Source organism: Brachionichthys hirsutus, chromosome 5 (assembly GCF_040956055.1).
Source record: "Brachionichthys hirsutus isolate HB-005 chromosome 5, CSIRO-AGI_Bhir_v1, whole genome shotgun sequence".
In the NCBI taxonomy this organism is placed as follows: Eukaryota; Metazoa; Chordata; class Actinopteri; order Lophiiformes; family Brachionichthyidae; genus Brachionichthys; species Brachionichthys hirsutus.
This window is the reverse complement of record NC_090901.1, coordinates 1,835,821-1,850,494: the sequence shown is the minus strand read 5'-3', so window position 1 is coordinate 1,850,494 and position 14,674 is coordinate 1,835,821. Positions and strand designations below refer to the sequence as shown.

The following is a 14,674-nucleotide window of genomic DNA, read 5'->3' as shown; positions in this document are numbered from 1 at the left end:
ACATACTAATGATGCTATTATTTATACTCCTACTATTAGCAACAACACAACGACAACAATGATCGTTTTCTGTGACGGTCCAACCCAGTGAATAATGCATATCATACAATTGCATTTTTATTTTCATCAAATGGAAATAAAGGAGGATGAACTGGGTAGACATGGTTCATATCTGACATTTACACAAAGGCTAATGTAAAACTAGTTACACTTTACTTTGTATTCTGTGGTTCGTTACACTTTACCGGGATAATTTCTTTCTACATATGCCACTAATGTCTCGATCTGTTTTGATAACAATAAATGGAGTAATTCTTTTCTTATTGAAACGGAAATATAAACAAGAACCAAGAGAATAAAATAAGGATGAACTCTCGAGTTCTGTCTATTAATTTTGATGCTCATCATTCTGGCAGTGAATTGGTTTAAAGCCGCCTCTTCTACCCAATCCGGATGGGGCCCAGCATTAGATCAGCTTCCCAATCAACCACTAGCAACAAAGACAGAAAACATGTGTTACAATCTCACCCCTGCTGTTGTCTTGCAACACGAGACATCATGCAATAGGATGGTAGTTCACTGTGACGATGTTATCATCTGCTAAACAGTTTGCAATATTTTGATTATTCACCTTAACTGGTATACCATAATAGCAAACACTTTACAGCATTTTAATGAACATACTTGTTCCTTCAGACACATCTCGGTTCCTCCTTGTCGGATTAGTTTTTGATCCACTCCATGAGTTGGTGATCGGCGCAGCAAGACCAGTTGAAAACGGAGGTGGTGCAGAATTACCAGCATCGCAGGAAGCACAGGCTGCATCAGCTCCACTGGCCTCCCGCCATCTAATGGCGACACATATAATAATATACAGTATCAGTGAGACATCCCACTTTTTCATTAACACACAGACACGAAGACTCACCCATTCTCGTAGAAACAAGCTCTATATTCAGCACTGGCTACATTTTTAGATGTTGCTTTCAAGCGGCAAGTAATGTAGAGCTGTTAGGATAAAACAGGTTTTGGGTTATGACTTGGCGTAACTTTGATACATCGAATATTCAATAGAAAATATTCCTTCATTCTCAGACGCTCACCTCTCCACTTTCAGCATCCGGGAATTTGAAGGCCTCCAACTGGAACTGAAGCTTGTTGTCAACCGTGCGAGTCAAGAACTTAGACTTAGATTCTGTCATCGGACCATCAACAAAACACCTGCAGAAAAAAAGCTTTTGTGATGATCTGTTCTCACTGGAAAGAGCAGCATGTGTTAACTTGTTAAACGACTTTACCCATTATTGTCAATGAAGGCATATCTGGGGCCGGAGGTCGTCCCGGGAGAAACAGAAGCTACACAGTTTTCCACATAAACATGGAGGTTCACATGGAAGTACTGCGTGATGGAAGCTTCAAAACGAATTACATCTCCTAATGAGTATGGGCGGTTTAGCCTCATTTCTGACCAGTCATCTGTAATGAAATGATTGTATTAATAGTTGGATTGCTTACACAGGCTGTGTATGAGTAACAAGTGTGAATAGTGCAAGAAAAATCGTATTTATATAAATGCCTTTAATCAAAATTGATCATGTTTGTTTTGATATCAATGTATTTATAGCACCTTATTTTGTGTTTTTTTGTTTTTCTGACAGACTCTGATTCTGACAATAAAGTTGATCTAAAATTAATTTATAGCTTGACTCACCTGTCATGAGCTTCAGAGTGAAGTACAAGAATTCTTCAGCCACCTTAGCCTCAGAGATTGCAATCCATTCAGGATTGAGAGGAAGGCTGCTCACATTGTGCTTCCTAAATGATTAAAGATGTTTCCTTAGAATTCATAAAACCAAAGCAACTCTTAGATTAATGTAGATTTGCTGTTGGGATAGGCAAAGTCGATTTGGTGACCCGTGGTTAATGGATTACTCAGGACCATAGATTTTATGTTTAGATCATATTAGTTTCTTTATCTATTCCAACACAACCTTTCCTAATCGACACACCTTATGTAGTGGCATTCCACTGTTATAGCAGCTTTGTTGGTCCTCATCACAGGAATATTAGTCTGTTGTGTGGGATCATAATTCAGGATATAGGAGTAGATGAGGATATCTTCTGTCATCTAGCGATAGAAAACAAAATGATACAATAGCATCATACATGACCACATTTCGAGGTACTGTTAACATTCATTGAATTCAATAGTTGCCATCGTCATTGTGCTCACCATTTTTGTGCTGCCACAGCCATGGAGCTCTGTTTCAAAAATTAAAAGTTGAGCATCAGCATCCTCTGCAACAGCCACACAGGGTCCCAGCTTAAGGTTAGATGGATTAATAAACTGGCCAGTCCCAAACATGTCCTTCTTCACTTCCACCTGAGCCTTGTCCTCAAAGCACTTGACAGCAACAGTTTTGGGAGAAAAAGAAGGGCTTGGCTCATAAAGTACCGGTGGCTCCGATTGGGGCTCAGGCGTGGGATCTGTGGGGTACTTCCATTTTTCGTCCCTTTCATAATCCTGTTTTGGCAGTGTGGGGCTTTGTAGGTTAGGTGGTAATGGATTTTGGTAATTAACCGAAAGATAACGCCGTTGAGCATTAGAGAAACCAGCAAGCATGGCGACAAAGCACACCACAGTACGCGTCATCACCATGGCTACTGCACTGCTCACTGGGTGCTGTAAAGAAGACTGAAATGTGTGTTCACTTGCTTTTATAGTACAGGGAGCATGTTTACTCCAGTCGGAGTCCCGCCTCTTCTGTTGACCATTCTCTATCAGACCTGATGCATTTAAACATTAGCCAGTGACGTTATTGATGCTGTAGACCAAAAAATGATTTCAGTATTTGAAAAATAAATATATATATGGTCTGGTATGGGCGGCAAGGTGGCGTAGTGGTTAGCCCTGTAGCCTCACAGCAAGAAGGCACCGGGTTTGAATCCTGTCTGTGCAGAGCTTAAATAAGATAAATAACAACTTCATACTCAATGTTTAAAAAGTTAAAATTGCATCAAGCAAATGTGAAAATATCAATAACTAGTTAGCAAACAAGTCCTCAGGAGGCAGTGGCCACAAAAGGTTATGCCGACCCTGGGTTAAGATTGCCTGCCCTCAAACAGGCATGACTAAATATATTAGGTCAAAGTACATTTAGTGAATTGTTGAAATACTGCTCTGACCAGAATGAATTTAGTAAATAATAATAATAATAATAACACACTGACCTAATGTTGATTAACTTCAAATGTAATAAAACCATTTAACTGGTACAGAAAACATGAGACAAGAGAACACACCTTAAGGCATTATTATGCAAAAAAAAACTATAATATATTATAAAAGGCAATTTAGTTGTATTGATTTTTAAAATGGGTTTTGATGTTATATGCCTTCTGAGCTTGATGCAGTACAAATTTTGAACTAATTTACTTGAATGAATAAAGTAAAAATAAACAAAGGAATGTTATTTCTCAAAACATTTACCAAGCAATGCTATGATAAATTACTTCAACACAACTCATCGAAAGTTAGATGTTGGTCATAGAGATTAATTTGTCCTTCAAAGATAGTTAAAGATCTAGCATCTAGATCTTTGACTAGATTCCAAAGTTACTTTTGAAAAGCACTGTTGCCTCACATCAAGAAAGTCACAGGTTCAAATCCGACTTGGGGCCTTTCTGTGAGGAGTTTGTATATTCTACCCGTCTGCGTGGGTTCTTCTCCGGGTTCTCAGTCTTCCTTCCACCACTAAAAACGTGCAAATTGTTTACAATAAATTGCCCATATGTGTGTGTGTGTGTGTGTGAATGATTGTCTGTCCGTGTGTGGCCCTGTGATGAACTGGCGGCTTGTCCAGGGTGTACCCTGCCACTCTGCCGTAGACTGCTGGGACAGGCTCCAGCACGATCCGCAATCCGGTAACGGACAAAGCGGTTAGGAGGATGACTGAATGAATGAATGACCATGGTGTCCGCGTAAGTGATTTGGTGAGTACAGTACGAGTACATTGACGATATGTAAAATCATCAAAGAGACACAAAGATTTCGAGAGGCATAACTATTATGTCTAAGTTTGTGTAAGTGTAAGTGTAAATGTATGTAAATGTAAGGTACCGTCCGCCCCCCCGCCCCCTCCTTCTCCTCATCATATGACACATCGCTGTTATCATCTGTCATGAATGCAAATCTCATAATAAAACCACATTTTATATTACAGTAATACTGTTGACTGCTGGGATAGGCTCCAGCACGGATTACAAGTAAATGGAAATCTTTTTTTTTTTTTTTGTATCCAGATGGGTATCTGGATCACTATCAAAGTTTTATGGGATCTAAATTACACCACAAGCCATCTTCAGAGTTTTTCTTTCCCATCATGATCCATTCAACAGTTTGTCTGTAATCCTGCTAACAAACAAACAAACAGACAGACAGACAAACACCGTCAAAATCATAATGAATAATAAAGAAAGACATCTCAGAGGACCACTGCTCATTTAAAATGACTTTTACTGGTATACTGTGCATGACCTGAGTGAATTGGAGGGTATTTTGGACACCTTGCAGCTGAATTTCTGCTGATATATTATACAAGGAAAAAAGTATTGATTATGTTCTGACCGATTAGCCAGATAGCAAGGTTTGTTTGTTATGTTCAGTGCTTCTGTATAATACAACATGACCTTGTCGGTCATGCCGACCCTGTGAAGGTTTGTGTTTTGAAATTGTCCAAACAAGCCAGAATACCATTCAGGCAGGATCAATAACAGTCAGCGGACTGTCCAGCATGCTTGGATTAGATGCCTTTCAATTAATGTTATCACATATATAATAAAATGGTTACTATCATGTCAACATTTAGAATCTCCTTAGGCTATACTGATAATATCTGCAACTTTGTAGCATTTTACTCTTTTTGACCTCATCACTTTAGTACAGAAACACAGATCAATCATTAACTGTACGTGTGATTGGCAGCTGTGTGCAGCAAATAGGATGGGAAGTCTCCACAAGCCTCTTTCACATTACCTTATAAAAGTCAGTTCAGCACATCTTCCACGGCACCTGATGTTGTTTCTGGATCACTCTGGGCTGTGACACCAGGACAATGAAGATGATTTGGACTGGCCTTCTGGCAGTTTTCATGCTTTTCTGTCTGGCTGATGCTCAATATTACCAGTCAACTCTGCAGCGCAACCCGGTCCCGCCTCCGGTTTCAAGATACCCAATACAGTCACCACCTATATATCAACCGCCGAAGACTCAGAATCCTCTGAGGTCTCCACAGCTTCCACTGCCTCCTAGACTTTCTCATCCTGCACTAGAAAAAGATAGATCTCCCACTTGTCAAGTGGCTGGGCAAGACAAGGTAGAATGTGGGAGTCCTTTGATCACTGCTTCCGATTGTCAGGCCATAAAATGTTGCTTTGATGGAAAAATTTGCTATTTTGGCAAATATGGTAAGTATTTCTCCTCACTAAATCAGATAAACATTCTGTGCTGATGCTTAAGGTAAACTTAGACATGTTCAAAGACTATTGCACTGGTCTTGCTTTCTAACTTGTTTTTCCCAGTAACTCTTCAGTGCACGAAGGATGCCCAGTTCATCTTGGCGGTATCCAGAGATGCCACTTTACCTAGCCTTGATCTAGACTCAATTGCTTTCCATGAAATTGGTGAGGCATGCAAGCCCAAGAGCAAGACTGCAGCCTTTGTCATCTACCAATTCCCTGTCTCACATTGTGGCACTACATTTCTGGTAAGAACTGCTATTGATTTGACTGTTCTAGTGGATTGTATTCACTTTTGTCAGATAATAGTGAAGATTTAAATCCTGCAAATTTACAGCAGGATGAATCTGGTGCTATAATCTATGAAAACACGATGTCCTCATCATATGAAGTTGCTGTTGGACAAAACGGTGCCATTACCAGGGACAGCAGCTTTGAGTATGTCTTTTTCTTTGGATTAAAATTAAGTGACATGAAATCGCTACAATGAAAATGAGACGAGTCCAAAGATTTCTTTCTGACTGACGGACCTTATTTCTTTTCTCAGGCTGCTGTTTAGGTGTATATATCGTGACTACCCAGAGAATGAGGTTGTGGCCGTTGAGGTTAGTGATAATCTTTCACCACAACCAATCGCAGCTCTTGGACCACTGCGTGTGGAGCTCAGGCTGGCCAATGGGCTGTGTACTGGGAAGGGCTGCCTGGAAGGTGAGTGTAAAGAAGGTTTGTGCAGTTACTCTCAGTGAGCATTGACTGTGTTACCGACTCTTCTTTCTGATTGAGCAGAAGATGTGGCCTACAGCTCCTTTTACACGGATGCTGACTACCCAGTCACTAAAGTGCTCAGGGATCCCGTGTATGTTGACGTCCGAATGCTGGAAAGGACTGATCCCGACATTGCTTTGACTCTTGGAAGATGCTGGGCAAATAGTAGCCCCCAGCCTGATAACCATCCTCACTGGGATTTGCTAATTAATGGGTAAGAGTAAGTCAAGTTCTGACTTTGGGATTTCTTTCAAAACTGCACATTACAAACATTTTTTTAACCTTGAGTAAATCTGAGAATGGAACTCAGTAAATAAAAATTCAAATCCACTTCTGTCAAAATCTTTTCAAGGTCTAAAGTCATCACAATTTCTGAATCCCTTTTCTTTTTAGACTTTCTCTATCTTTCTATTCAATTAAGTAGCCCCGTTTTTTGTTTTGGAACAGAGCTCATATGTGAGAACATTTGTCCTCCTATGTACTTGTTGAATACATTTTTTTTTAACGTTACACTCAGTCCCGTGTCCCCATTCACTACTCTTGTTATAGCTGTCCCTACCGTGATGACAATTACCAGACCCAGCTGGCACCTGTGGAACCTTCACAAGACGTCTTGTACCCGGCCCACCACAAGCGTTTTATTTTTAAGATGTTCACATTTGTATCTCAAGCTAACAATCCCAGTGATGGAGATGCTGCAGTGGCCATGATCCCTCTCAAGGAAAAAGTATGTGATTTAACTGTGTTTGAAAGACACATTTTATTTCCATTTTAAATTATTCTTAATATAATCTTATCTACATGTCCGTAAACAATGCACTCAATTTCCTATTAATAGGTGTACATCCACTGTGAAACAGCTGTGTGCCAACTCATTGACGAAAATTCATGCAAACCTCGGTGTTTTAGAAATAGTAAGTATAGAACAATATGCACTTGAGAAATACATAATAATGTCTTATTTGTAATTGGTCGCCTTTTGAAAATGTGTATGAAATTCATATCATCTGATCATATGTTCATATACAAACAAAATGATCTCTGACACTCTTGTTTCTTGTTGAACCATAAGTGCGACAGTAACTGACCATTATCATGCATTTTACACAGGGAGAGAGATTGCTGCTTCTGACCAGAAGGGCCAAACAGATGATCCCACTGTGGTTAGCAGTCACGAGCTTGTCATAACAAGACAGTGACAACATCAAGACTTTTAATTATGAAATATATGTTCCCAGTGCTTGAGAAGTAATTGAGGTTCAAATAAATTGATACTTTGCTGAATGTGTTGAATTATCTCAGATACATTATTTATACTGTGACCTCATAGAACTAGACTAAAATAAAAAATATACTGCAGAAAATGCAAATACTGAATATTCATGAAGTAACATAAAGTTATTTGTTTTCAGAATACCAAATCAAACAATCGTGTATGTTTTTTAATGAAAACAATGCAATCAGCATAAAAATACTTCTCACTCCTTGTGGTATTGTCATTTCAGTTTTTGTTTCTAATAAATTAAAACTTCTAAATAAATGAATAACCTGCCTGACACTTGATTACATTTTTTTTCCTATGTCAGTAAAATATTTAAACGTTTTGTGATTGATTTGAATACCATTATGGAATTTTATTTGTTATATCAAAAGGAGGTTGCGTGTCCTATTACAGGGCAATGCCAACACATTACGACTAGAGTTGCTCTCAATCTCAACACGGAAAATACAGTACTGTATAGCAATTTATACCAACAGATGGAAAAAAATCACCTTTAAAATGTGCTTAACAACATTAAAAGGCGAAAAATTGATTCTTTACATTTTTACTACAATTGTAAACTTGAATGAATAAGGAAGTTGTAGTCTTAAAAAAAACATTAATTAGAGCTGTGGCATCCCAATTATTGTAAACATCGCAAATAAATTGTACATTTGACAACAACAAAAAGGTGTTTATGTTTCATGCATTTCACTTTCTTATTTTGTTTGTCTGAACACAAACACGAACTTCATTTCCCAGCGTGCATCAGTGTGTTTCTCGCACAGGAAACGACGTATGTTTTCCTCCGAAGCAGTAACCAATGAGCTTATACAGGAACTCTTTCTGATTGGATGTTGAATACGTCAGTCCAGCTCAGCCTATTTGACGCGTAATGCCCGCGACGAGAATCAGTTTCAATGCGAACAGACGAAGTCGACGTCGCCGCCGCGTCGCCGCCCGCGTCCCCGCCCGCGTCCCCGCCCGCGTCCCCGCCCCTAATGCAGTTCAGCCCATCCAAATATGTACGCCTCTTCCGGTTACGTTCAGTGAGTGCCGACCGCCGGGTCCGACAGGCATTCCGTTCTCGTCCTCTTTTGCTCCCCACCCGGAGATTCCCGATGCAGTCGTATCGAAATACGACCGGCAGCGCTTGCGATGAAGACGAGTTGAAACGAGCGGATCAACCGGGACTCTTCAGCAGCCTTGGAACCGAACAGGAGAAACCTGCGGGGGGCAAGAAAGGATTGGGAAGCGCGCTTCTCGCGTTCGAGAGGAAGATGAAGACCCCGAGTCCTCTGTTGGGGGCCAACGGCGACGACGACTCCGAGGCAGAGTCGTTCCGGGACGGGAGGACCGAGGAGGTCGACCGGGACACGAGGAGCAGAGCGTTCTCCTGGTGTCGAGACTTCCTGTCAGGATCCTGGAAGACTATCAGAGAGGAGGACTTTGAAATCGGTATAGTCAGGTAAAACGAATGTATATTATAGAGGAGAATATGTGGGAAGTACCTGTGTTGTGTATTCGTAGCCTCCAATGAGGAATTATTTATGGAAGCTGTTTACTTGGATCAGTGTTTATCTTTTCATCTTATTTGACTCATAGCCAGTTTGTATTGGGAGGATTAAAGGATTATTTCTCTCTTTTTTTGAGCTGAGGACAGGTTTGTGTATCTTGTACGTTACAAGCAAAAGGCTCATGTAGAGAAGTCCAAGATGAACAGCAGATAGACAGAATGTGTGCTGATGTAAAAAAAAAACAAAAAAAAAAGAGAACAGGCAGACAATACTGATGACACACACACACACACCGCTGGATTACAAGTTTTATATAATCAGGGGGGGAATATCTTTATTAGACAGCAAGCAGTTATTATTTTTACGTGTTCAGTAGTTTCACTCATGTGTATTCTCACGACCTGTCCTTAAGAAAATACTAGTAACCGATATAATCATGTGATTCTCATTAGAATGGAACAACAAATGCTGACCCTCTAATTCCCTTTAGTAAATATCTGATACATAAATAGATCTTACTCGCTCCATAGAACTGATCGATGTAAGTGTAACAATTTAGGTGGGATCCAAATATTTGGAGTCATTTTATTTAATGGAGAAGATGATTTCCTGTTGTCGTGGTGACCGGTGGAGGCCGGTAGTTTAAGAAAGCGATGGTGTTCATAACTTGACCGAGCCGGTTTTGTTTTGCAGTGGTGGACTCAGTAATCTGCTGTACCTGTGTTGTCTGCCTGACTACGTGCAGTCTGTGGGAGACGAACCTCGCAAGGTGCTGCTCCGAGTCTATGGCGCCATCCTGCAGGTCGGTCTGTCTGGTGGGGGCGTTGCAGTCCATGGAAGTGTGTGTCCGGGGAGAACATGATATCAAACGGTTCATTCAGGCAGTCAAAAACCCGCGTTAGAAGTTGTTGTGCCTCACGCGGAAGCGTGAAGCAAACCAGCGTCACCGTTAAACTGTGTTTCTGGCGTAGGGCGTGGACTCTCTGGTGCTGGAGAGCGTGATGTTTGCCATCCTCGCTGAACGGACTCTTGGGCCCAAACTCTATGGCATCTTCCCCGAGGGACGCTTGGAGCAGTTCCTTCCGGTATTGTCTGCACACTCAAACACACACTGTGTGTCAATCATGCTAAGTTATAATGTGAGCATTCTATTTAAACAATCTCTGCCTTGTGGAGAGGCAAGAAGTCTGTTTCTAATTCCTGCGATTTAAAGGTGTACCTACCGGTACCTGTCTTTGCTGAACCTACTTAGAGAAACCCGAGCCATAACTGTGTGCCTCTGTTTTCTCAGAATACCCGCATGCGCACAGAGCAACTTTCACACCCTGCTATTTCCGCTGAGATTGCTGTCAAGATGGCCCAATTCCATAAAATGGTTATGCCCTTTAACAAAGTGCCCAAGTGGCTGTTTGGGACCATTGACAGGTGGGGACACTTTGATATACGCGTCTTTCCAGAATTTTCTCTGTTGGTTTTTAAGTAAATATATTGATGTACTTCTTTTTTTTTTTAGATACATGGACCAAGTGATGAAGCTTGACTTTGTGCGTGAGGCCCATGTGAAGAAGTACAAGAAGCTGATGAAGTTGGATCTTCCCGCCGAGCTGGAGAGTCTGCGGTTGGTTGTTGCGTCCTCGTGATGGCAGAGTAGCTGCTCGGCCTGTGCAACTGCATTTGTGAGGTTCACCCAAACACCTGAAGGATTTGTGACTCACCAGTTTCAATATGTGTTAATTTTAGCATATTCATGTCGTAATATTCAAATCGTGACCTTACAGGTTATTATTTGCTTTAATGCCGCTGTAGGCATTTCTAGGGCACTTCTGTCCTTGGTGCACCTCTGGGTCTCTCTTTTTTTATTTGAATTAATCAGGTGAGCACAGAGTGACACGCTTCATTTGCTGAGTCACAGTAACTCGCCGGACATGTGACTTCTATAAATCCAATGTGGGGCAGCAAAGTCCAAGTGTTCTGGCATTTAACGGGTTCTTATTGGATGAAATGAGCGAATGACGGCATAAAACAACCCTGCACTGACTTCAGTGTTATTACTGCTACCGCTTTACATTTTTAAGTTAGATTAAATGCTTTTTTTAATTAAAATAACTTAGTTGGTGGGGGGGGGGGGGAAAGCTGTGTGTGTGTGTTTGTTTTTTCTCTGATCCAGTGACTGACCTTTGTCCTTGTCTCTCCAGCTTCCCTGCTGAGTATTCCTGGTAAACCCATGTCAGCAGTCAATGGATAATAAGCCCAGTGCTTATCGTCTTTTTGTACATGGATATTTGTTATATCACAGATAGCTGCTTGTCTCTCAGAAATAGTAAGATGCAACCACGACTGCGTTAAATTCCCCGACCCTCTTCTAAATCCTAACTGAGCTGCTAAATGTTTCTCGTGGAAGAATTTGAGGTAGTGATGTCAGTCACAGTGACATATTTACCGTTCCTCAGCTTCTGAAGACCGTCATCATATTAACTAAGAACCTATTAGATAATCTCACTGGGTTCATGCGCAGATGGCTTGAATAACTAGGTACACATTATCCAGTATGAAAAATGACTCTAAAGTTACTCTATTTCTCCTCCTCTTCTGTTTCCTGCCCATCCCGACATTTCCTCTGCAACAGTGCGTTGCTGGCAGCGACTCCATCCCAAGTGGTTTTTTGCCACAATGATATCCAGGAAGGTAAAAAAACAAACATGTGTGTATTGCATAGGTCAAATCAGTGCTGTAGTTACGCTTTGCCTCCCCCGACATGTAAAAATGAGCCTGTGAAATGTATAAGGTCAGTCAGAGATTTAGGTTTGTATTGAATAATCAGTGATCTAAGGTATCTCATTCTTCTGGGGAGATCTTCTGATCGTGGTATTTTCCTCCCTAAGACACCAAAGCAGTGTTTGGAGATAGTATTTTGGGGTGAGAGCTTTCACCCACCTCACTTCAAAAGTGTTGGGTGATCTATTTGGGGACTATGTAACCTGGGTCCAAAGGAAAACTACTCGCGTTATGATTATTTTAGTGTATTTACAAGAATTAGATTACTAACCAGAGCTGTGTATTATAAAATACAGAATTTTACAGTAAAAAGAAATGCAGTTGTAGCTGTACCTTAAATACCGTTTTATTAATTCATGCATCCACACACACCATCTCTGTGTGAACAGTCTGAATTGTCAGATATTTATTGTTAGAGTATTTTTGCTGTGATTATCACTAATGATAATCTATGTTTGTGTTGACACTTGATAAAGTAATTAGAGGCTTGTCAGTGTGGGTGATCGATAACTTGCTCCCTTCATCTTTTGTTGCTGCAGGAAACATTCTATTACTGGATGACCAAGACCACAACGCATCACACAATCTCATGCTGATAGACTTTGAGTACAGCAGTTATAATTACAGGTACAGTGTAAACTTGTACAGATCTGAAGATGGGCCTTGGTCTAACTTGCATCCCAACACATTTTGAGAGCGATCCAGATACCTCTGGATACAAATAATTCCAGATTTCCACCATTTACTTATAATGGAGACTTTTCCAAAAAATCATATCCTGTAAAATATGCATTTAATTCACTCGCAGAAGATCACAATAAAGTGGTCCGAGAGGAAATATCATGTAAAACGTCTTCTGGATCTGATCCAGATTGAGGTCAGGAAAACTTTCATTCACTTTTACTTTTCATTGTTGATGTATAAAGATACTAAGAACACTTTATAACCTTTTGATGATGATCCAGGTCACCATGTGGACGGTGTAAATCCAATTATGAGCTGCTTGGTGGAGGTTTGCTCTCTGAGTTCTTTTCAAGTTTTATTGTGTGTTGATATTAAAAATTGTGTATTTTCTGTTTTCAAGGGGGTTTGACTTTGGAAACCATTTCTGTGAATGGATGTATGATTACACTTATGACCAGTGGCCGTTCTACAAAGCCACACCGGAGAACTACCCCACCAGAGAGCAACAGGCGAGTCTAAACCAGAGGTCTCAACCTCAAATTACCTGGGGGCCGCAGGAGGCATAGTCTGGGTGAGGTGGGGCCACTTCAGGTTAATTATCATTCTAAAGTCAAACATAGGACAGAGAGCATGTCAGATTCAAACATTTTATTTAATTAAAGAACAGTGCAATCATCTTATTTCTTAATATAATAATCATAGAAAAACAAGTCCACATTAACCGGTGGTGATGTGAACACATACAAATGGCCCGCGGGCCGGGAGTTTGGGACCCCTGGTCGAAACCCATTCATCCATCCGCTTCTGCTTTAAAAATAAATCCTTCTGGCTTCTCTCTGTGAAGCTCGGGCAGATGCAGTATGCTGTATGCACTGCGGTTGAAGCCCTTGGGAATAGACGTTCTGGTTACACAGTGCCATCTAGTGGCCACACACACAGTTTTAAGTAGAGATTAAATAAAAAAAACAAATCAACTTAATCGATTCAGTCTTTCAGTGCAACTCGCTAAACATTGTTGAACAAATTTTTTCCATCTGTGCACCAATGTAACTGATTTTTACAGGAACATCAAACCTCTTTATTTGTTGTTACCCTTTTTTTTTGTAAAGTAAAATCAGATTTGTAGAAGAGAAGCAAACAGACAGAAAAAACCCAAACAAATGATCTGTAACGACCCACCTATAAATGATCATTTTACTGCATTCATTAAACATGCCACAAATAATTCTACTTCTTATTTCAGCTGTATTTTATTAGAGCGTATTTGGCAGAACAGAACTCTGACACTACAGTGGACCAGACACAGATTGAAGAGCAAATGATCATTGAAGCTAACAGGTTTGTGTTACGTTTTACTGCGGCAGTGAATATAATGCATTTATAAGTCGTTACAGGGTTTGATTTGCCATCTCTTTTGTTCATTTTAGGTATGCATTAGCATCACACTTCTTATGGGGGCTGTGGTCCATCATCCAAGCAAGGATATCCACAATTGAGTTTGGATATATGGTAATGACATTTTGTATTTTATTTGTTTCCCCAGAAGCTGTATATAATTACTTTTTTGATTCCCATGATAAACATTGTCATTACATTATTGTTGTCACTTATATGATTGTGATCTGATAATGTGTACAAGACCTTGACATCTTTTGTTTTTCAGGACTATGCCCAGTGTCGTTTTGATGAATACTACAAGCAAAAAAAGCTATTTTCTTGATTTCCACAATGTTCTTCAAAAACGTTGCTTGTATCCATCATTCATTCATCTGTACTTAAAATTGTATTCAAATTCATGAAGTTTAGTATGTGAATCATTCCAGTTCAGCGCTTCTGGTGTTCTTTCTGCATTAAGGGGCAAAGATTCCTGATGGGCCAATCATAGTTCCATATAATATTACAGTCCAGCAGTTCCACAAGTTAGTAGAAGGCTGTTCTATATAATATTGCTGTTAACAACAGTACTTGTGATTATGCAATCACAATCCAGAATGTTCCGTGCTTGGTTATACTGTTCCTATTGTAAACATAATTGTCCCAGCACAGTTTATTTCTGTTTAAACGTCTGTTCTTAATATTTGCTAATATATTAATAAAATCGTACAATCAACCTTTGTCAACTAACCTGTTTATTCTAAGTAATGTGTCTGTATTT

The 14,674-nt window shown here is 40.1% G+C and overlaps 3 protein-coding genes across 3 annotated transcripts; 2 read left to right on the top strand and 1 right to left on the bottom strand.

Moving 5' to 3' along the window:
- Positions 1 to 440: 440 nt before the first annotated feature.
- LOC137894409 (zona pellucida sperm-binding protein 3-like) lies at positions 441 to 2,524 on the bottom strand. Its single transcript, XM_068739889.1, has 8 exons — positions 2,234 to 2,524; positions 2,010 to 2,128; positions 1,712 to 1,815; positions 1,299 to 1,476; positions 1,104 to 1,221; positions 929 to 1,008; positions 685 to 848; positions 441 to 490 (listed from the first exon to the last, which is right to left on the bottom strand). Exons 1-8 carry the CDS (start codon positions 2,363 to 2,365, stop codon positions 441 to 443), a joined length of 945 nt encoding a protein of 314 aa, XP_068595990.1. The 5' UTR covers positions 2,366 to 2,524.
- Positions 2,525 to 5,114: 2,590 nt separating this feature from the next.
- Positions 5,115 to 7,481, top strand: LOC137894406 (zona pellucida sperm-binding protein 4-like). The gene is made up of 8 exons (XM_068739888.1): positions 5,115 to 5,466; positions 5,581 to 5,765; positions 5,858 to 5,955; positions 6,065 to 6,225; positions 6,304 to 6,496; positions 6,832 to 7,009; positions 7,121 to 7,196; positions 7,393 to 7,481. The coding sequence occupies exons 1-8, from the start codon at positions 5,115 to 5,117 to the stop codon at positions 7,479 to 7,481; spliced, it is 1,332 nt and encodes a 443-aa protein (XP_068595989.1).
- Positions 7,482 to 8,606: 1,125 nt separating this feature from the next.
- chkb (choline kinase beta) lies at positions 8,607 to 14,626 on the top strand. Its single transcript, XM_068739193.1, has 11 exons — positions 8,607 to 9,011; positions 9,754 to 9,862; positions 10,032 to 10,145; positions 10,352 to 10,485; positions 10,574 to 10,678; positions 11,687 to 11,745; positions 12,375 to 12,462; positions 12,920 to 13,028; positions 13,763 to 13,857; positions 13,947 to 14,028; positions 14,183 to 14,626. The coding sequence occupies exons 1-11, from the start codon at positions 8,665 to 8,667 to the stop codon at positions 14,237 to 14,239; spliced, it is 1,299 nt and encodes a 432-aa protein (XP_068595294.1). The 5' UTR covers positions 8,607 to 8,664; the 3' UTR covers positions 14,240 to 14,626.
- The last annotated feature ends 48 nt before the right edge of the window (positions 14,627 to 14,674 follow it).